Consider the following 23,407-nt stretch of genomic DNA (forward strand, 5'->3'; position numbering starts at 1 on the left):
CCACGTGCATGTGACTCAGGAGAGAATTTGTCCCTAGGTGTACTAAAGACAAAATAGAAACCTTATTATTAGGCCAAGATTTTGAGCAGTCAATGAAAGTTAAGCACCCCAAACTCTATGTAGTATGAGACTAGTCTTTACTAATATGCAGAACACGTTTTCTTTGTACTGCTGTTTTAAATCCATCCATCATGGTAGAGACTAAAAGGGGCAGCATTCAGTTTTTTCTACAATTTTAAATGCTTTACTTAAGACTTCTGAAGTTTGAACCGAAAAGTTGATCAAAATGTATTTTCACTGTCTTAAAGTTGATGATTAGTCTTCTCAAATAACTGACGTGCATGTTTTTCTGCTTGATACACACCGTGTTCGAACAGAAAATGATGGTGTTTGGGTGGCTTCTGAAATCAGGCGGTATTCATGAAACAGTTCCATTTTTTCCATTGCTCTCTGAAGTTTAGGGGAAAATGGTGTAAAGAACTTCCTCAAAGTGCTAACCTTTAAGTAACAGTGTTTGCCTGTTTGCTTGCCTGGTAAACTTTGCTTTTTATACTGACAGACATTACTAATGTTTAAGTTGATTTATCAACAGTATTTTTAAAAACTCAAATTTGTCTTGTGAAAAATGAGATGATTAGAGGAACAGAAAGAAAGCAACAGGTAAAGAATTCTTCAATTTACATAAATTGCAAATGATTTGGTGCTAAATTTATGCACTATGACATTTGGCTTTTATGCAATCATATTTTTTCTTTAATTAAAGCTGTTAACACTACCTGATATTAATCATAATGTTCCATTATGTTGATTGCTTGTAATAGGAAGAAAAGGGGTGTCTTCCTGTGCAACTGACACAGCTAGGCTTTGACGGCAGGCCTCCACAAGGTCTACCCTTTTGATTCCCTTTAACTGAATTCTGTTCATCAATTGTTTTTGTTTCTTGGGAGGTGGGAGGGAAAGGGATTTGGTGCATAGAATAAGTAATAAGGGTACCATAGAAATTTCAACCATAGGGATCACGTCATACTTTTTTTACAGTCTTTGCTGTTACCTGTCCCTCATCTTCATAACTGGGCACTGAATTGCTATTAGGCAATTAGAAACAAGCAAACCAAGAGCAAATTGATTTTGAAAGACTTCTGGTTTATGCACAGTTTAAATGTGTTTGCATGCACTGTTGCAATAGTTGATTAAAAAGTAAGCTTCTGATAGTTCACATGGCAGAACTTGTAATTGGTGTCAGTGACATTTTTTTGGGGCTTGGTTATCTTGTTATCGGGGAAATACCAAAAATTAGAACCATCAAATCAAACGAAGCTTAAAAACAAAATAAAAACCCTAGAAAGCCCCTTGCAGAGTGTTTAGGCAGGCTGATGAAGGCTTCAAACATGGTGTGGCAAGAAAGAGGTGTAGGTGAAGATGTATATAGTGGCGTTATTACTGCTGCTATTTCATTTCATGTGCAAGTGTTAAAAAAATGAGTATTACTAATATTGAGGAAGAGGTGAACGAGACACTAAGAGGGGGCAGAATTGAAGTCATATGTAGAAAAGAACGAGTAGAGACCTAGACAGCATGAACCTCTTCACAGTTTAAGGTACGTGAATCTGAATTAGATATTTGAGCAGATAATGAGGGATAGGTGTGGCAAATTGCTAGAGGTGTCTGTCCTTTCCTTTGACTAAGAGGAAATGGTAAGTGGGGAATCAAAGACTAAAGATGAGGTCTGCCCTTAGTTTATGTCAGGATTTTCATTTAAGTTTGTTTCATCATCTAGTGCTTTTCTAAAATTAAACTAGACTTGCTATTCTGGTCTTAAAAGCCAAAGTGGAAAAAAGTTTGGAAGCAAACCTAACATTTTTGGCTAGCTATTATCTGAAAGGGCTATTAATATGTGTGTCTGTAGAATCTAGAAATTAAAGGAAAGTTTAGATCTGCTTGAGGAAAGTTAGCAGCGTCTGATATCAATGTACATACTTAGAACATTGTTAGAAGCTTTTGTAAGTATATATTGTGAGGCTGGACGAGGTGCAGATGGCATGTATGAATCTATAGCAGTGGCTGAAATCACTTCCTGTGAAGTGAAGCATTTTCCTTGAGAACGTTTTCATACATTTTCCTACATGAACATTCCCTTTATTTCATTTAACTTTTATATTAAGTAGTTAAGTAAATTTGCAGGTTAAAAATCTAGTTGATAAACACTTGCTGCTGACCATGCAGAAAAAAATACCTTGCCAACTTGCTGTTAACACATAATTTTCCTTGGTACCCAAGATTTTGGAAGCTGACAGAATATTTTGTAAATGCAGGATGTACATGTAAAGCTCCTGGGAACTTGGGTTGGACAGAGAAGCAAAAGGATCTAGGTTATGCTAAGATGACAACAGCAAAAATTGTATTTTAATACAATGTAGTTTGGGACAGTCTACATTGTGGGTTTTTTTTATTAAGTTGAAGTTTATGTGATCCCTTTGGTTGAAATACTAATGATCCTACTTTGTATAACAACTAACCATTTTAAAGAGGAACTCTTATTCTCAGCCAAACTTTTAAGTGTGAAAACTTGTGTTTACCTTTCAGGCATTGATGTGATATCTTTTTTTTTCTTCCTAATCCACTGCAGATAAAAGTAAACACAAAACACCTCGTCCCCTTTTCTCTCCTGTCTATTCATGCTAATGGGGTTTTACATATTAAAGTTCTTCGATCGTATCATCGCAAACTTCTTTCCCTGTTACTGTGAGTTGGCAGTAGGGACAAATGGGCAGAGGGACTGGCCTTACCGAATACTTTACAAACGTAATGGTTTTGGGTAAGAACATAGGAAGGAATTCCTGAAAGGTAAAAGGATTTCCAAGAGCTTATTCACATTTTTATTATTCTTTGACTGAGCACAAAAGTTCATCTTTAAATAGTAGAAATAGCTGCCATATTGGGGTGGGTATTGAAATTAAATAAACCTGTGGGTTGTCTTGCTGTTCCTAAAGTAACACACCAGTGAAGTTTGCGAAATACTTTCTTTAGAAAGTGCCAGTTTCAGGACATGTGATGCTAAGACAAAGTGGTGTTTTTTTTCAGCTCTTAGAGGAACGATAGGAAGCTTGAGACCATCCAAGCTACTAAATATTTTAGGAGCCTGGTTGTGTTAATGCTTGAACATATGAGCAGTCATTTATGATGCAAATTCATATCTGGCTGCTACTTTCTCTTCTCCAGATAGCCAAAATTGTCTGCCAGAGGGCTTTTCATTATTTTTTTTTCTTTTTTTTCCCCCCCTCCTGGTGTGAGCATGATCAAACAGCAGGACTTAGTATAGTGAAGAATAAAACAAGAAAAAAGAAATGCATGAAACGTCAGTAAATGGGTGAATAGACATATAAAATTGTTAGTTTAATAATCTTGAAGTCTTAGATGTTAAGCGTGAATGTCTGATTGAATGAGAGTCCTGAAAATAAGTTAGTCTTACAGTAATGTACTCACATTTTGTTCTTCTCCAATTTCAGTATTATGGGCTGCAAATCTTGGAAAATGTGATAAAAACAAGATGGAAGATCCTTCCAAGGAACCAGTGTGAAGGTAGGGAGGAATTTTGCCTTTTCCTCTTGACTTTGTGTATTAACTGATACTTAGGCTGTCAGTCCCTGTGTAAGTAATTTTCAGCTTCAAATACAATTAGGCTAGTAACTTTTTATCATGTTGTCTGGGTAACAGAACCGTGTGTTTCCCTTTTTGTGATGATGATCTCAGTGGGATGGTGGGCACCTGAAATTCTGTAAATGTCATGGGAAGGTAAAAGGTGTGACTGATAGTTTTGAAACATCCATTGCTTAAGTGTTGTACTGACTTAATGGCCAAACTTACCTGAGGAGGTCTAACCCTAGGCAGCTTCTGAAGTTAGCTCCTGGCTTTGGGGTAGGGTAGGTTTTGGTTCTCTCTACTTGGCACAAGAGGCTCTCTGCTGCCTGCCTGGGCTGTGTACACAGCCCCACCAGCACGCTCTCCTTTCTCTGGTAGACTGTCGTCTGTCTGGTAGCACGTGTAGATTTATGTGACTTTTACTTAAAAATACAAACACTAAGTAAAAGCATAGTCTTACCTATTAATGGTCATTCATTCTCTTAGGCAGTGAGATACTGTAAAGTCTGCTTTCAATTCGTGTAAGCGTATATGAAGCTAGATTGCTGTAACTGGAAGTGCAGTGTAGGGCAAACCCCAAACTCCTGTCATTGCAAGGAATCTGGAAGTCTTAAATGCTGTGGTTTTGGTTTTGTTTTGTTTTTTTCTCTTCCCTCCCTTGTAGCTTGCAGTGTATGTTGAATTTTAGATGCTAGCTATGGTAGATGAAGGTACCTCTATGAGACAGGTTTAGTGCTTGTTCACGTAGCTTTCTGCCAAGTCATGATAACTTGGACTTAAATATTAAGTACAACTACTTTAAATTCTTGACATTGAACATTGTCACCGTTCTATACTTTCTACTAAAAGCTGCGTTTGGAACTCATTAAAGTTACTCCAGATTTCTGTGTTGTGCTGTGTGCTTTTATTAGCAATGCTAAGATATCCTTCAAATTTTTTCTGCCAGTGCTTAGGTTCTGAAACTATTGATTAAAATGTAACTGTAAATATCAGTGCAAACATGTGTAGAGAGAGACTTGCACGTCTTCGGTTATTATTCTTCTTACCTTTCCCCCCACTTCTTCCAACTACAGGTTGACAGATAAAGCCTAGCTCTTCTTGAAAGTGGAATTGTGGTTTCATGTTCATTCTGCTGTTGGAAACAGATTTGCAGGCTTTTAGGGAACAGCTTCAACTAAGGCTCAAACACAACTATGTCCATTTGAGAAACTAAGGGAGCACCCTGAAGTTAAGTCTCCTGCGTGCTTTTAATAACTAATCTCAGTTTACTCATATCTTGTTACATTCCTGACTATGGGTGCTTAGTTTCAGCATTTGGAAGTTGTACTCCTAAAGTTCTTGGCTGTGGGTGCAGAGCAGGAAGAAAAGAGTCAGTAGTTCGAAGCAGTTACTCAGCTTGCCACTGCCTGCTGGTCAAGTGAGGTGTAGCAGAATAAGAGATGTCACAGAGGTAGACTTCCTTGATAGTCAAATACAGAATATAATCCCGTAATTGTGAATCTTAAAAAGACATGCTCTTAATGCACAGAATAGATCAGAACTAGTGGTGGTAGGATGAGGATGCTGGCTGTGCTTTGGATCGTTATCTCATCTGGTGTCGAGATGCCAAGATAATACTGGTTACATGGCTTAAATGAATTGTGGAACTGATATATTTGAGTTAGTGGTTTAGATTTTTGTTACTTGACTGTTTGCAGGCACAGTAGTACTGTTTAACTGGTTCCTGTCATCTGAGAAGGTGCAATGACTAGAGCTCAATACATTACAATGCAAAATGAAGTTACTATCTGTAGTTGTTCAATCAACTTTAACTATTATATTCTTATTTTTCCTGATTTACGTACTATTTCTGAAGATTACAGAGGAAAAAAAACACATTCATCCTAACAAATGTGTCTTCAGTTCAACCTTTAAAAATATTTTCCCTTTCACAGTGCCACACTAAAACTGTGAAATTGTCTTTTATTCTAACATTTTAGGGGAATTGAGTTAGTTGGCTTTTATTTGCCTGGTTTCTCCCGTGCAGCAGTAGAAGAGGAACCAAATATATTTAGCATACTGTGGCATTTGATCCATCTTGGCCTCGATGGTGTAGGAGGGAGAATCAATGTTTTATCTCGAATCCAGTTTCATCTGGTCTGTGGTGGCTTTTTTTAAGATGTTTTTGGCTGATGATGCTGGCTGGTACAAAGGAACTGCTCCAGAGCTCATTCAGACGGTTTGATTACCTGGGAGATAAGAAGACTGGTTAAATTGAGGTTTCCTTGATTCTGACTCCAGTCATTCCTTTAGCTGACAGGATTTTCCTGTTTGAAGTATAACTAGTAAAATATGGGTGCAGGAAACTGAAACTCAATCTAACAAAGTAATGCTTAGTAAGAAAGCAATCCATGCAGGTTATAAATCAGTTAATTTTATCTTACATCTTACTTTATGAAACTTAACAGATCTGATTTGATTTGTGTAGTAAATACAGCTGACAAATCTTACTTTTGGTTGAGATGAAACTAAATCCATTTATGAGAAAATACTGTTTTCCCTTTGTAGCAATAGCAGCACTTAAGAGTTGAAGTTAAGAGCAGACCTCAGTTGAGCTGTCAGTGAATGGAAGTTTTCTGAAACAACCTGCCTGAAAATTCTTGGAGAAATGAAATGATGTCATTAATCAGAGACTGAACTGTAGCCTTTTTTAAGTATTTTTTTCTCTTTTTCCCCCCTAGCTATACCTCCAGTTGTAGATCAGGGTGACTTGTTGGGCCTTGAGGTTAGCCAGGGTGTCGTTATCACTTCTGCCTGAATGCTGGGTGGCTTTAGCTTCCAGCCTGAAATTCCAAATGCAAGTTGGAAAATGTTTTCTTCACATGCGTTCTTTGGACTTGAAACTCCATTCTTAAGTTGTCTTGTATTATTTTAAAATAGCTTTTAGTCTTGAGCTCTTCTGGCCCTGATACCTTTTAACTTGTTAAAAGTTTTTCCTGTTCTGCAGTTGTCCTGGATTTTGAGGGTTGAGGATTGTAAGCAGTTTGGGGAAGTTCGTCCATATCTGCCCATAATTCTAAACCAGGATTTGGGCAAAACAATTCACGTTTCTAAAATGCTTATGTGATTACTCTGCTTTTTCTTGTTCTTGAATTTTTTTTGTTTGCTTTTGGAGTTAGCAGCTTGAACCAGTTGCTGACCTGGTTATCTAGACAAAAGTGACGTTTGTGGAAGAAAGAACTGGTCAGTTTGAGTTAAATGAGATGTCTGGCCTGCGCTGCACATTCAGCCTTCAAATGTTTAGCAGTAGACCATAGCAATGGTCTGGACTTGCACTTTGTAATTTATATAGTCTTTAAGAGAATGCTTTGGGTTGCTCTTACACATATACAAATGATGCGATGTGGTTTTCATTCAAACCTTACTGAGGCTGCTTTAGTGAAAGGTGAGTGGGTGGCGTATTCCAGAACATGCCATATGGTGGTGAACTTGGCTTATTTCCAGAGTATTGTACTATCATTCTGAAGTAAAAATTCTCAGTTTACTGAGGTGATACTAAACTGCTTCAAACTCCGATATCTGTAGAGCAGATTGTTTAATGACACTTATAAAGGATGTCATTTGGTTGAAGTGCTGTGGTCTCAATAGGATTTTCTCTTACAGTGTGAAAACCTGCCTAGAACTAAGGGCTTCTTGGTTTTCCAGCTCAGTGATACGTTTCATTAATCCTGCAATGTGAAATGAAATTATGTTCCTGTGAACAGAGCGAGCTTTTCTGGAGTGGTTTGAGTTGGAATGGATAAGCACTTCTTCGTTATGAAATCTGAATTGCCTGTACGACTTTTCTCATTTTGAAATGGAGTGGGGGGGGGGAAAAGTGAAGTGTTCAGAGAGACGCAGTTAGTGGCTTAAAGGAAGGTCCTGGAGTTAAGTATTAAAGCTTATGATGCTGTGGAAGCTGCTGTGGAAGAGATTTTTCTGTGGAGTGATTAGACATTTTAATGGAAATTTCTGACCTGCTTCACAAAGAGATGTTTTTTGATTCTCTGTAATGAAGGGGGAATGAGCTACGTGGCACTTCTGCGTTTGTTGGGGGAAGACAAGCTTTATGCCCTTTTCAAGAGTTTTCATGAATTAGCTTTTCTTGTTCTGCTGAAAAACAAATAGATAATTGATTGATCGGGTTCACCTCTAATGGAGAAAGGTGATTTGTGGGACAATATGGGATAGCATTGTTTCTTAAGACTAAAAATAAGATGGTATTTTGACCATGTTTTGGGGCTACTTAAACAGTTTAGTATAAGCATGTATGCATACAGACATCCCTGGAGGGGACAATTCAGCTTTAAGATTTGAAATTCTAATTTTGGTTGCAAAACAACGTGAATTTGCTGAGCTACGTTGTCCACCTGCTTCACTTATGCATCTTATTCTTTAATATAAGCAGAGAATTTGTTAATTTTAGTATACTAGTGTAAGCTCGCATCTGCAGCACCAATTACGATAACTTTCAATGCTTGTTAAATGTTTGTGCTTTGTAACTGCATAAAAGGATGTGCTTGTATGTCTTAAGTACAAGAAGTGGTTTTGTCTACAGGTGTGTACTTGCTGCTGCTGAGTATTCGCTCACCATAGGAACTCCTCGGAACTCAGGTTACACAGCCTAGATGAGATGTATTTGCTTCTAAAAGTGCATCTGAAGATTAAACTGTAGGATATTTCACGCTTTCCAAGTTTAGACTGCGGAATTTACTAATGTTGGATAATGGGATGTTCCTCACTGTCCCAGTCCAGCGCTAACCATTGCAGGGCTTGGGTCACCTGTGAAAATAGCCTTCGGTCCAGAAAGTGTTTCACTTTTATGGTATGTTCGCCTATCCATAGGGGAGCAACTTTCACACAAGGACTATAATATCTAATGCTCATCCAGAAACTTTCTAAGAGGCCTTGGATTAATGTCCTTGTTCTATGCTTCATTTTTTTGTAGTTTGGACAAAAGTACTTTTTGTACTTCGCTTACCAGAAAATGCTAACAGTGGCACTAGTCCAGGCCTTCTGACAGCGATGATGTCCAGCCTTTCTGAGGATTAGAACATAGTTTGATGTGGGGACTTGGTTGATCTACTACTTCATTGCTGTGGATAAAGATGTTCCTCACTGTGCACTTTTTGATGTCTTTGATGTGCTTCTCTGGCCCTTTAGTGAACTGGTTCGGGGAACTAAGCTGGCAGGAGATAATTTCAAAACGATTTTAAAACTATTGATCTTTTTTGGTAACTCTATTTTCCCACTAATTGAGCCCCTGAATGAGTTCTTGAGCAGGTGCTAGGACTGCCAGTGCTGTGTCAGTGACAGTTTTGGAATGGAAAACAGAACCTGCTCCCTTTGGTGTCAGGTTGTCAGGAGATCAGCGTAGTTGTGATGTCAGATGTAAATCTCTTTTATTGGAAGGCCTGTTTTCCAGGAATGTGTCTCTCTCCCTCTTTGTCTCAGTGAAGGGCCTGAACTTGACAGTAGTGGTGTTGCCATCTCCAAGACTTATTCAGATGCTTCTGTGATTGAAGGAGACCTTTTAGGCAGTGGCTGTGTGGCTTGTGCACATCCTGTACCTGTCTCCTTAAAATAACGCTTCCTTTTAACTTCTCAAAACACACTGATTTTAGCAAATCTAGTGGACTGCTACCCTTGACCAGTTTCTTGGCTATGCTGTGCTGAAAAATGGTAACGAGTTTGTGTTGATTTTTGTCAGAGTATGAAGTTGAAATATCTTTGTTCTACTGAGAACTATCTTTCCTGTGGAATGATAAAGAAATGAGCTATTAAATATGGAACAGAAACCACAATACTTCAGTTGAAAAAAAAAAAAAAAGGAGAAAATGCCATTTAAGCCCAAAAAAGCATTAGAGGATTGGATTGCTGATGCTTTTAAGGGATTAAGAATATGCCTTTGTTCACTGGATGGAAGACCTTAGAAGACCAGTGAAAACTATCAAACTTTTCAGGTTGTTCTTTTGAGCTGTGGTGGCTATCATTATTTCTTTTTTCCCATGGAGAAGCTTTGGTCCTGAGCAACTGTTTTCATCTGCTGATCTCAAGGCCATATGGATGGTGGCTTATCATTCAAGTTATAACTGAAAAGCATAATACTATTGATGCAGCAAGATGGAAAATGTGCAGCTTTGCAGTCGGAAGTCTAAGAACAACACTCGCTTTCTAATTCCTTTTTGAAATGCAGAGTTGCATCAGTAGGCTTCCCTTAGTGGTTTGGCAGACAGTTACAATAGTTTAGTTTCTGGCACTGCAAACCTGTTTCCATACTATTTTGGGGGCTTTCCTATCTCATCTGTTGAATTACTGTAATGCTTCAGCAAAGCATGTGGTTTTTAGCTTTAAAATACTAGGACATGCCTATGGTGTAAAGCTAGTGCTTGGTAATAACTCTTACCCAGTTACTGACAGTGATGATTATTTTGCTAGTGACCATTCTTCTGGAGTAGTGTGCATTGATCCCAGTTGGTAATGACAAATATTTTCATTTGTAATTGAAACTACCCGTAGAACAGCTCCTGTCCAGTAGGGATCTAATGGCTCGAAGTCTAGATCTAGTTTTCCAGATTTCATGAGAATGCAATTAGCAAAATGTTTCTTTTAATCCTGTTGCTCGGGCCTGAAATGCAAAAAAATTACTAATTCTGATAAAGTATTAGAAATGTTTTAAAATTTAGAACAGCGGTTAGGGGGAAACAAAATGTCTTCAACATAAGGTGTTCTTCTGGGTAGTGACTTTTCCTAAAATTTTCAACACATGTGTTTTGTCTGCATGAGTCAGTTGACTCTTGTTGAAGGAAGGGTTGAAACCAGATTTTGAGGTTCATCAAGTTGAAGAGCAAAATATACACCTATTGTAAGACTTCACTATGACAAGAAAACGTTTGCCCGGTTTGAAAGTGTTTAATCCCGGTGTGGTGAGATCGATCATCGTGTCAAAGCTCTGTTGAAGTAGAACTGTTAGTAATGTTCATCTAGTTAGTGACTCCAAGAAAAGACATGCACAGATGATCTGGAGTCAGATGTTTTTGTACAGAGTAGTTTTATATATGTATATCATGATGAAAAGTCGCTTGGAAAGCCATGGTTTCCATGTCTTCAGTCACTGGTAGGTTAACAGTGAGGAGGGAGCTGAGGATACTGTGTGGTGGAGCTGAAAACTCTAAAGCAATTTAAAAACATTTGTAGAAGAAACACAACAAAACGAGTGATTTAAATACAGCCCGTGCCCTCAGTTGACAATTTAAGCAGAAAATGCAAAAGCAGCAAACCAGAATTTATTGAGTTTCGTAATCCACAGTATCCATGTGTGCCATAAGAGCACAGTCGTCCAAATCCAAGTGCATTGTACTATAGTGGTGAATAAAGGTTTAAGTTTTGTTCTTTTAAGATTGTGCAGGGAAACCTTTGCTAAGCTCCGGCACGGTGCTTTTACTTTTAAATGCTGTGCTTAAGAATTCCTGTGTTTAAAATGGATCGTCTAGGTGAACTGGAGCATTGCTGAACTTTTACATACAGTGAAGGTGAAAGGTGATGTACCGAAGCTCTCCGTGCAGTTCTAGCTAACTTGGCATTAAAATTTGAGTTGTGCTTAGAAAGCTCTCTTTATTCTTGGAGTTTGCTTTTTATTAATAAAAAAGCATTAGTCAAAGAAGATGGAGGACTCTCTTGTTTGTATTTTTTGTCTTGCCATTGTAAACATTTGGCTGAGGCAGTAAGAGTATATTTGCCAACTTTCGGTTGTTAGGTATGATCTGAAAATCATATTGGGTAGAAATAAATTTTACTGAGGGAGCTCTACAGCAGCATTTGTAAGTTCCTATCGCAGTATGTGTCGGGGTCTGGACAGTGCTGGATGCTGTCTTTCTGTCCTCAGCCTAATGTAGTTCTGTGCAGTGCTGCCAATGCTGGCTTCCTCACGAGTTCTTGCAGCCTTTTGGAAGCTGATAGATTGATCTGGTGTAAACTACTACAAGTACACTCTGATCCTTAGTCCATTTTCCTGTTGTTTAATTGAAATACCTTAAGTATAAAGCCCTCTTGTACATTTGAAATACCCTCTTGCAGAATTGATCCAAAGGTGGATTTTTCCATACAAGTGAAGAGGGATGCTCACCGAGATGTGCATGTATGTTCATTAGAGGTGTTTCTTTTTAAAAACATGTGAAGAATCTGAATTCAAAAATATTTATTACTGTACTCGTGATATCTGGCATAGTTGAAAATAAATTCCTAACTCTTCTGCAGGTATTAAAAAATATGTTGTTGGCCTAATTATCAAGACCTCATCTGACCCAACATGTGTAGAAGTAAGTGCCTTCTTTTCAGGGGAGGAGGGGGGAGGGGAATATTATGCATTACTTGACTCCTCTCCTCTTGTCTTCTCCAGAAAGAGAAAGTGTATATTGGGAAACTGAATATGATTCTTGTTCAGGTAAGCTAGAGTTCATAAAGTTTTACATCTTGTAATAAAGTGTTTGGCTTTGCATACGTGTCTAACATATGGATGCTTCACTTTTCAGATACTGAAACAGGAATGGCCAAAGCACTGGCCAACTTTTATAAGCGATATTGTGGGAGCAAGCAGGACTAGTGAAAGCCTTTGTCAGAATAACATGGTGATCCTTAAACTATTGAGTGAAGAAGTGTTTGATTTTTCCAGTGGCCAGATTACTCAAGTAAAAGCTAAACATTTGAAAGACAGGCAAGTATATATATTTAAATCTTAACAAATAGGATGGACTTTGTGCTTGCTGCTAAGTAGTTGCTCTCACTTCGAGCTTTTGGGTGAACACCTACAGCTGTTGAATTTTATTTCTAAGGCTGAGCAGTTACTGATTTTTCTTTAAAGCGGTACTGTTGGGTGATACCAAACTTTGTACACACAGATATTTCTACCTTAATGCAAGTAGCATCAGTTGACTGATGGTCTTACCCTTTTAACAAAACATCCAGCATTGCTTGCATTTCCAAGCCAGAATTTGCAGGCACAGACTTCAAGCTACTTCAAAATATGCATTATTAGCATGAAAATTGGTAAAAGACAGGTGGCTTGTGAATGCCTCTGTGGAAAAAGGTCTTTAGGACCTGTTCTGTGAGCATGGACATTTTGATTGAAGGAGATAGGATGTTTCATGGACGGTGGAAATGATTCATTTTTAATTTATTTTTTTACAGCATGTGCAATGAATTCTCTCAGATATTTCAACTGTGTCAGTTTGTGATGGTAAGTCTTATTTCTTTACTGATATTTTTTTGATATTTTTAAAAACTCCCCCATCATGCCTAACAATATCATAAACACTAATGGTCGTTTACAGGAAAACTCCCAAAATGCTCCCTTAGTTCATGCAACTTTGGAAACTTTGCTACGATTTCTGAACTGGATTCCTCTGGGATATATATTTGAGACCAAGTTAATCAGCACACTAATATACAAGGTACTCGCGCAAAAACTGATGGCTTTTAAATTTAAATAAAAGTTGCAAAAAAGCTTAGTGTGCAACACTTTTGTAATACTCTTTGTTTCCTCTCTCAATAGTTCTTAAATGTTCCCATGTTTCGAAATGTCTCTTTGAAGTGCCTCACAGAGATTGCAGGTGTCAGCGTAAGCCAGTATGAAGAACAGTTTGTAACACTTTTTACATTGACCATGATGCAGTTAAAACAGGTAATGTTTTTAATAAATCTGTCTCTTGACTGGTTCATTTTGCAGAATCAATTTGTGTTGAACTTAAAGTTACTTAACAAATTTATATTCATTATAGAGCTCTTGATAAGACAAATATTATTCTTCAGTGGTGTTTAGCACTTGATCAGAAGGTGATAAGTGTATTTTTTTGACTCTAGATCACAGCTGTATTTTGCTGCATTGATTTGTTTAGATTAATTCAGGGGGCTTTGTGAGCACTTGGGCTGTCTGATGGGGAAAGTTGAGAGAGATGCAACAAAACGTGTACTGCGTGTCTCCTAAGACCTAAACTGAATTAACTTCTGCAAGTTGCTATTTATTTTTGAAACAGAGAGAAATGTTTGTCATAAAGCCATGCTTTAAGTTTATATAATTTGTTGATTCCACTCAGAGCAGCTCAGATTCAGGTACATGAGTTTGTAGCTTTTCTCATTGTGTTAGCATCTTAAGAGAACAGTTTTAAGGGTTTTTTTGGCATTTTTTTTCCTTTGTTTGTAATGTTGGTCTGTCTCAGGGGTTCTTTAGAACAGGCATGCTTCTTTTAATGGCCCAGTTCTCCCCAGCTGCGAGTGGAGCTGTAGGACTTTTATTTAGTTATAATTAAATTTAAAGGCAGGTTGTTGCACACACTAAAGTTATCTTGTGTATTAGGCAGCTGAACATTACTTCCTCAGTTTTGACAGATGATACTCTTGATTTTAAATGCCGGTATATCTGGCCTAAGTTTTTGCTCAAAGCATCAGTTGAATGCCAAGTTGGGTATTTGGCATGTTTTGCAACCTGCAGGTTTTTAGCATGACTGTGGCATATGAAGTTGATGCAAACTGTTGCATTTATTGCAGATATTTGTCTTGTTCTTAACTTTGTAAAATGAAGTTGGAGAACAATCAAAACCACACAAAAGCTGGCAGCAGCAAAAGTGTTAAACTTTATTCTCTCTGTTCTATAGCTTAATAGTGTTGACTTCAAAGAATGTAGTTTACTAGTTGATGATAATGTTGAAAACATTTTATTTGTATAATGATCAAGTTTAAAAGGCAGCGCATCTCTTTAAGAGGTGCCAGAGATTTCTAGAAGGTGACTGAAGAGTATGTGCCAGTATCCTTCAGTCTTCTTCATAATTTCTAAATACTACAGAGGAGGTCTTTCATGGGGTTTTAACATTATGATGATGTAGTGTTGTGAAACTTAATGTTACTAGGGACAGGTAACAAACACATTTTTGGAACATCTTTGCCCCATGCCAGCTGGAAATGTCTGTGATAGAGTAGATACTTCTCTTGTTTACAGCTGCTGTTACAAGGGGTGGAAAAGGGTCTAGTGCGTCAGAACTCTTGCATCTGTTTGTTTTTGCCGTACTGTCCATCTTGGGCTCAAGCATGAAATGAAGGAGCTGTAAGGCTTTTTTGTAAGAAAGCTCTGTAAAGAGCGGATGCCATCAAAGGCAGAGGACTTTTTTGCCAAAAGAGCAGGATATTTCTTAATATTTAGTAGTTCTACTTCTGCATAAAATGGGAAATTCTTGATTATGTCTCTAATCTTTTTATTAGATGCTTCCCTTAAATACCAATATCCGACTTGCGTACTCCAATGGAAAAGATGATGAACAGAACTTCATTCAGAATCTCAGTTTGTTTCTCTGCACGTTCCTCAAGGAACATGGTCAGCTTATAGAAAAAAGATTAAATCTGAGGGAGACATTAATGGAGGTAAGTTGCTCAATTTATCCTGTTTCAAAATGTAGCAAGTGTGTCCTCACATGCAAAGGATGTGATAGTAATATAATTTCTAGATTGTTCTACATATAGCGGGTAAGAGGGGAAAAAAAATTCCTATTTCCTTCACATAATTAATAAATCTCATGAATAATTCAAAAAACCTTTCAGTTTTTGTTTCCTAGTATGCTTCAAAGGCACTCTGTTTTCAGTGATCCTATACTGCTAATACAATGTCTGAAGTCCATAAGTCTCTGTCTCTCCCTCTTCTTAATTGTTCCTCCTTGAAAGTGTTAAATACGGCTTTAAAATCATTTCATATATTCTTTTCCCATGGGTCTGTACATACCATGTTTTGCGTTTAAGTCTTGTACAGAGAAGGTGTTGCTATGACTTTGATCAGTCTGTGTGAAGCAGGTCAGTTGTGTTTTCACTCAGCATCCAAAGCGGGTTTGTAGGGTCCAGCGCGTGCTGCAGTTCAGCGCTTCCATCCTGGTGCGGTTTCTTGCCTCATTTGCCATTTCCCGAAGTTTGAGTAAAAGGCTTTCAATATAATCTTCGAGGATGATGCTCTGTTTCTGTGTAATAAAGACTGCATGTGCCAGTAACACTTAATGGCAGAGCTCTACCAAATGACTGTGCGTTGCTGTATTTTGTAGTATTACTGGTCTAGGAGGGGGACCTATGGGTCTCGGTTATCAGCGATCTTACAGCAGTTGCTGTAAGAGATTTCTGCTGAGAATAAGATTTCCAGTTGTCCTTCCTTTCTGCTTGTTCCCTTCTTTTCTTGGAGACTGCTGCATTCTTTTCAATTGTGACAGTAAAGTACAACTTCACTGTCAAAAATTACTGGGATCTGTGGAAATTATTGGAAATTCAGCTAGGAACGACGGGTTGGAAAGGCTTAAATTCTAGGTGTCTAGATTCAAGGTGCTACCTCATAATGTATTGAGGCTAGATCACAAAATCAGGGTTTTTTTCAGCTGTGTTTTTTTTGATTGTGAATACAAATGTGTCTGAGGGTGAGCTGTTCTGTGGTGACTCTTTTGCTAGCTCCCTCCCACTGCTGAGCTCCAAGGGGACGAAAGTGGCTCTGTAGCCCCTTGAAGCACCACTGCCCGTGCCCAGAGTCAAGCCCTGTGTAGGTATGGAGGCGCCAGGGTGAGGGACTGCCCGCAGACGGGGACAAAAAGAATATTGCAGCTGAAACATGGAGACCACGTTCCATTTGGGAGGGGGAAGTACATCTTGCAGGTGATTAGTTCTCATCTAACAAACGTCCATCTGAATTCCAGTCTGTTTTCCAGCTGGTGTTCGCAGTATTTCTGGAGGTAGCCCTCTACACATAAATGTTCATAAGTTGGTTGCAAATACCAAATTGTAGCTCACTTAGAAGATGGACTAAGAGGAGTATCACTTTTTTTTTTTTTTTTTAAAAAGAATAACTATCAACAGTTCCCAGATAATTCCTGAACTTGCAAGTAGTAAGCTTTTAAAATAACAGTGAATCGGGGGAGCAGAGCTCAAGCTTCTCTATATATTGAGGCTTTATTAGGAAGACTTGTGGTCATGGCTGCAGCTGTTGTGCGTCCTGTGCAATTGTGTGTAAGTTGGGGTGCAGTTTTTAGGTATTGGCCTCCTCTTGTCTGGTATAACTATGTTAAATTCTTCTTTAAAGCTGACACCTACAAAATTCAATTCTGAATGACTGAAAGTGGTGTACAGGATGTTGAAATGCTTCACAAAGTTCTTAGGCTGGCCGAAAATGGTTGCAAATTTCACTTTTGTAAGTTGCAGTGTAATAGAACATAGTTACAGTTACTTAAAGTTCTATGTCATTCTAACCTCTTTATTCCTGCACTTTGGATGTGTCAGATCTTCTGAAATTGCTCCACGGATTCACTGGAGCTGTGTAGACTAATGAAGGAAGCTATGAGTTCTTCCAAGTAAAATTACCAAGAAAAAGTTTGTAAGACTAATGTATGGCTGGTTTGAATCCCTCTTCTGACATTGTAGGTACAGGTGCTGAATTCAGGTCTTTACCATCTGAAATGCTCTGAGGTGCTGCAGTACCCAAGCTATGAAAATGTCTTCAGATTTCATTGTTTCATTCTGTTTGTTCACTAGGGGACTATTGCTTTGATACCTTTCACCAGGGGACTGAAAAATAAGCTAGGTAAAAATAGTTTGGCTACGTAGTTCTAATTACTGTGGTCGGTATCTGGGTCTGTCAGAATTGCATCGGTGGCCTTCCCTTCTCAGTCTGCCATGGCTCTTCTGGCAGTAAAGAAGCTGAAAAGGTTCTGTTAGATGATGGCTGTGGAAAGCGAGCCAGTGGCATGGCTTTGAGTGCCTTTGGTTCTTCAGGGTGTACGGATCCAGAACAACGGAGTAGTAATAGGCTTGAGAACAGCAGTCATTGAAACGAGCTGTCGAGAGTTTTTTGAGGCTCTAAACCAAAATGCCTTGCAGAAGCTCCAGAGGCTGAGTTGGATAATTTCCAAACAGGCTGATTTGGCTGTGGCATTTTTTAAGTTGTCTTTAGGTTACTTTAGATTTAAGAATTGATACACACTTTGAAAATACCAGTAATTGACAGGGCGCTTTGAGTTGTCTGCTGGTCACGGCTCTGACTTGCAGGTAATGTCATTGCAATGTTAATGCCTCCTGTTCCGAACTTGTGCATTAATTTGGCATTTCATCAATATTTGGATAACTGCACTTTGAAGCAATGTAGTTTTATCTCCAGAAATAATTCATAACTGGATGTTTAAACCACACTTTTCCAGGCTCTTCATTATATGTTATTGGTATCAGAAGTTGAGGAAACAGAAATTTTCAAGATTTGTCTTGAATATTGGAATCATTTAGCTGCTGAGCTGTACAGGGAAAGTCCATTTTCAACGTCCGCTTCTCCGTTGCTTTCGGGAAGTCAACACTTTGATGTTCCGCCAAGACGACAGCTTTATTTGCCTGTATTGTCCAAGGTAATCCATGCTTAAATAAAGGTACTGTAAAGACTTAGATAATGTTCCTGAATTAGAGATTTTGCCTCCTGTAAGGAGTGACGTAAGAAAACTTTTCTTGCTTTGAGTAGTTGGTAATTGATGCAACTCTAATTATTTAGTATGCTGCAATTGTGAAAATACTTTAAGATGACACCAGTACATGACAGGAGCATTAATACGGTGTTTCAGGGGGTTTTTTTTAGATACCTATTATAAATGTAAGACTTAATTTAATAAAAAAAAAGTTTTAAACTGTTTCTTAAAGGGGTAAAGGCTGGAGTGTTACAGTTGGAGGAAAAAAAATGTGTGTATAGAATAAATGGTTTTTAAAACCCTAATATGACATACACGTTTTGAAGGTCTAGAAAGTATACTTCATAGGTTGGGGGTTTTTAACTACTCAGCTTGTTCATGGAAAGAGAGAAATCAGCAAAATGGCTTTTTAGTTAATGCGTGTCTATAGAATCTTAATGTGAGCAAATCTGGTGAAGTGCTGGCTATACGCTTTATCTGGGTCAGGCTGCTCTGGCAGCACCCGTGGAGCTACACGTGTATTTTCGTGTTACGGTTTGATTCAGTTTTAACTCGCTTTTGCAACATGCAGGTTCGATTGCTAATGGTTAGCCGTATGGCTAAACCTGAAGAAGTCCTAGTTGTGGAAAATGATCAAGGGGAAGTAGTACGAGAATTCATGAAGGATACAGATTCCATAAACTTGTATAAAAATATGAGAGAAACACTGGGTAAGTGTACTCAGCTCAAAATTTAGTCCTAACTGCAATTTGAGGGGGTGGGGGGGATTAGAATTGTCACGTATTTAGGACATTAGACCTTCAATACTAAATATTTTTCTATCAAATGCAAATGCTTTAAGGGAATGCTGAGAGCCAGCGTTAGATTAATTGTTCTAATACCTTTTCACGTGGAATGTGAAAAAAAGAACTTTTGATTGATTTATTGTATTAAATGTTTATTGTATTAAAATTATTGCTGTATGTCTGAGCCTTAGTTGTATGACCAGATACAGGATTATTTATATGGAAAAGCAGATTTAGTTAGTGTTTGATTTCTGTTGTTAACTATTGCTTGTAGTGTAGTATCTTTCAGATTCGAAAAAAAAACCACATGTGAATGTGGTGGAAGCTGTGTTCTGTGGAGTAGTAAAATCTGTTTCTGAATCTGGCCTTAGATTTAGAATTTCATATTAAAGACACAAATACTTATTAGGGGCTGATGCAAGTGTCTGAGTTGCGATACCTGAATTGTCCCACCTAGACTTGTTTAGGAGGAGCATCTCCACTGTGCTGATGGCTTATTGCAAGCAGCAGAGTTAAGGGCACTGAAACAAAGAGCAGAAGAAAATGGATTGACTTCTTACACACTATATAATGTCCCCCATAGGTAGCCAGTCCCATATTCCCTATAGACCATCAGTATGTCTGCCTTTTGTTACTAATTTAACTTAGCAACCTGACTGATGTGACTGGCATGCGAGACATTCATTGACTGAGACTTTTCACATCGCTTGTTGTCTTTTGGTTACAACTTAACTTTGCCTATGGAGCTGTGGTCCAGGTTGTTGCTTTAAAATGCCCCTGTTTGATGTTTATGTCTTTCAGTTTATCTTACGCATCTGGATTATGCAGACACAGAACGAATTATGACTGAGAAACTTCACAATCAAGTGAACGGAACAGAATGGTCATGGAAAAATTTGAATACCTTGTGTTGGGCTATCGGCTCGATCAGTGGAGCAATGCATGAAGAAGATGAAAAAAGATTCCTTGTTACAGTAATTAAGGTATCATGGTGCAAAACTAACAGCTTTGTCACACTTCGTAATTTATGCTCAAAAAACTAAGTTCACAAAAAATATTGCTGTACGTTCTTTGTAAGTTACCTTGTACAGCAGGCAAGTTGGTAAGAGTAACTTACTGGGGAATCTTACATCCTGAATTTAAGGCTGATAAAGTCTTTAACCATGAGCAATGCGTTAATCAGATAGCCTTTTTGCTGTGAAAATTTCAGGGGTAAAATTTAGTTTATGATTAAGAATTTTTCTTCAGGGATGCAGAAGAGATGGAAAGGGATTGCTAACGAAATAAAGGAAAGTGGCAAAATAACCTACACTTGTAACGACCTGGCACCCTGCTGTTTTTCCTTTTTCCAAATATTCATTGATCAAAGTGATTTTTTTGGTAAATATGTGCATGGAAAGAGTGCAGGAACAGAACATTTTTTTACAAGAGTAACGGACCTTGCTCTAACAAGTCACATAAATCATGCAGACGATTCAGTTTAATTTCTTTTCTTTGATGTGGAATGTATATTGATACCAACTGCTTGGTCAGTATTAAATGCTGTGAGGCTTGTTGAAGTCCTCCCTGTAGAAATCTTTAGTTATATTGCAGATGAAGATTCCGAGGTTGAAACCATGGTGTTCCTGGTTTGGTTGAAATTTCAATAAGTGCATTACCCCAGTCTTAACCCACTTGGGCGTTTTTGTTTTTTTCTTTGGACTTTGAACTTGATGATGGTAACCACTTTCCTTTATTTTAATACAGCTCCTTGTAGGGTTTTTATGCTTCGTCTTGTAGTGCTTTTAATTGAACTTGGACAAACTTGGAGAGGAAACTAAAAATATGTTGTGTTGTAGGATCTCCTGGGACTCTGCGAACAAAAGCGAGGAAAAGACAATAAAGCCATTATTGCATCAAATATAATGTATATAGTAGGTCAATACCCACGGTTTTTGAGAGCTCACTGGAAATTTTTGAAGACAGTAGTCAACAAGTTGTTTGAATTTATGCATGGTAATTATCTGGTTTTTACATGCTGTTTTAATTGTAAAAAACAATTAAAATTGATGCCCATACATGCATGTGTATGGGGGGGGAAAATGCAAAGTAGTAACTGACTTGATGTAATTTAGAAACCCATGATGGCGTCCAGGATATGGCTTGTGATACCTTCATAAAAATAGCACAGAAATGCCGCCGACATTTTGTTCAGGTTCAAGTGGGAGAGGTCATGCCCTTCATTGATGAAATCTTGAACAATATTAATACAATCATCTGTGACCTTCAGCCACAACAGGTATGTTTCATTCGGGGTTGTGGACAACTCTAAAGACTAATCAAAAGTGAACTTCATATTAAAGTGTAGTAGCGGCTTTCAAGGCTTGAATTGAATTCCTCAGTTCTTTGTTCGTGACAGTGTGAGGGTATCAATAGTATGATGCGGTTGCATTACGGAGAGCTCAGTTGGAATGCTTGGAAGGAGAATTAAAGTGCATTTAGTCAGAATTTTGATTTCTGGAATGTTTTAACAAGTAAATAACATACTGAATCTAATTTTGAGGTTCTGATTCAGGAAAGATTAATACCCTACTATCAGAGTAGACTTACAGCTCCTGTATTTGAGAAGCGGGGAAGGGAACAAGCCAAAAGCACCTATGTCTAGGAAGGGCACAGCTCAGGAAGCGAGGTGTGCGTGCAAGTGACACGTGCTGAGATGTGCAAAAATGTCCTGAAACTTTGGGCAGAGTGGCTCTGGCATCTGGAAAAAGGTTTAAACACTTCTGCTAATACTTAGTTAAGAGCTAAATGGCACACGTCTGAGCTTCCTCACTTCAGGATTTCATGGCAAAATGAAGGAAGACTCTGGGATGTATTTAGTGGCATTTGAAGGGAAGGGGATGGAGGTTTGTTTTATATATGATAAAAAAACAGAGAAGGATCTCATAAATTCAAGAGGGGGGAAAAAGGCATTTAGACAGTGAAGCCTGTTTTCAGCCTTCACTATATGTTAGTTCAGAACAGTGTGAAATTTGCCTTATTCCTTTCCAACCTTTCTATGTGACTACTTGTTCTGATCAGGTGCATACATTCTATGAAGCAGTGGGATACATGATCGGGGCACAGACAGACCAGTCTGTGCAGGAGCACCTGATAGAAAAATACATGTTGCTACCTAATCAGGTGTGGGACAGCATAATTCAACAGGCAACAAAGGTAAGCTCATAAATTTTACGTGTATTCTGTGTTGAGGTGAAGAAAACCTGCCAAATGCTGGGTTTGTTTTTCACGCAGCGGGAGACGAAGTACGTAGCTGTGGTGGGCTTTTACTAAAGGATGGCTAAAGCAGTGATTGACATGACAGCAGAAGTGGTTTTGAGAGAGGAGACTTAAATGACAAAATAAATACTGTTTTTAATCTGACTTAAAGGATAATTTTCTGTTACTGTACAGAATATGCTTCAACAGTTTTTTCCCAAGACTCCCTTTCACCTGGCTTAGAAGCGGGTTTTCTTTCTGAGTAGCAGGGAAATTAAAATGCTAGAAAATACTGCTCACTCTTCCTCCTTTCTCTTCCATCATTCTCTTAAAGTACCTCTTTATTTCTTACTTTGGTCTTCCGTTTCTTTCAGTCTTTTCAAAATACATTATCTCCACCCATTAAAGAACAACAGTCTTGCACTGCACAAGAGATCAATCCATTTGGAGTTAATCTAATTGAAATCCTGAAACTGAAAAAGCTTGAGTAACTTTTCTCACTCTGGCTTCCCTCTTAAAACAAGAACGTACTGCCTTGCCTTTGGACCACTGCTGTCTGGTTTCACCTTCTTACTTTCTCCTCCTTAGTGTTTTTCTTTCTTCAACTGGAGTGATGCTTGTACCACTCTAGCAAAAATACTTTAGCAGAAAAGCAGAACGAAATCAATTGAAGTTTTATCCAGACTTTCTGTTTGAGGTGGTGGCAAGTGCCATGAAGTAAACAGCAGTGTATATGAAGTCTGTACATTTCAGTGATATGTTCTTTTAATGCTGTGTAAGATAAATTATTTAAAGTTACATTTTCATGTTGAAAGCTAAAGAGCAGTTTTATTCCCTAAACAAAATGGACTCTATTTTTTTTTTTAACAGAATGTTGATATTCTAAAGGATCCTGAAACAGTGAAGCAGCTTGGTAGCATTCTGAAAACCAATGTGAGAGCGTGTAAAGCAGTTGGCCACCCCTTTGTGATTCAGCTTGGAAGAATTTATTTAGATATGCTGAATGTGTACAAGTGCCTCAGTGAAAATATTTCTGCAGCTATTCAGGCTAATGGTAAGAAATTCTACGTTCTTCCTGAAAATGAGGGTTAGCAGGGTATGTCATTAGGTTTCAGAGTACATTCCAATTAGGCTAATTTTACGGTGTTTGTTTGGGAAAGTGGAGAATGACTGAAAGCGCTGGCTTAGATTTTGTTGTTAACCAGGTGTTCTATTCAAATAAAGAACTACTGATTTTAGAGGGAGGAAAAAACACCTATAAACAAGCAAGTT

General features: G+C 38.2%; 1 protein-coding gene across 4 annotated transcripts in view; it reads left to right on the top strand.

The window, feature by feature from the left end:
- Window positions 1-23,407, top strand: part of XPO1 (exportin 1) — a 38,326-nt gene that overhangs the window by 8,919 nt on the left and 6,000 nt on the right. For all 4 annotated transcript variants that reach the window (XM_074578518.1, XM_074578517.1, XM_074578519.1 and 1 more), the window contains 15 exons: window positions 3,507-3,579; window positions 11,914-11,975; window positions 12,056-12,100; window positions 12,189-12,370; window positions 12,844-12,892; window positions 12,987-13,106; window positions 13,208-13,336; window positions 14,908-15,066; window positions 17,862-18,059; window positions 18,685-18,823; window positions 19,700-19,881; window positions 20,737-20,893; window positions 21,013-21,176; window positions 21,959-22,093; window positions 23,006-23,189. In XM_074578518.1, coding sequence (XP_074434619.1) covers window positions 3,507-3,579; window positions 11,914-11,975; window positions 12,056-12,100; window positions 12,189-12,370; window positions 12,844-12,892; window positions 12,987-13,106; window positions 13,208-13,336; window positions 14,908-15,066; window positions 17,862-18,059; window positions 18,685-18,823; window positions 19,700-19,881; window positions 20,737-20,893; window positions 21,013-21,176; window positions 21,959-22,093; window positions 23,006-23,189 — 1,978 coding nt within the window. The remainder of the gene's footprint in view (window positions 1-3,506; window positions 3,580-11,913; window positions 11,976-12,055; window positions 12,101-12,188; window positions 12,371-12,843; window positions 12,893-12,986; window positions 13,107-13,207; window positions 13,337-14,907; window positions 15,067-17,861; window positions 18,060-18,684; window positions 18,824-19,699; window positions 19,882-20,736; window positions 20,894-21,012; window positions 21,177-21,958; window positions 22,094-23,005; window positions 23,190-23,407) is intronic.

The sequence above is a fragment of the Larus michahellis genome, chromosome 3 (assembly GCF_964199755.1).
Source record: "Larus michahellis chromosome 3, bLarMic1.1, whole genome shotgun sequence".
NCBI lineage: Eukaryota > Metazoa > Chordata > Aves > Charadriiformes > Laridae > Larus > Larus michahellis.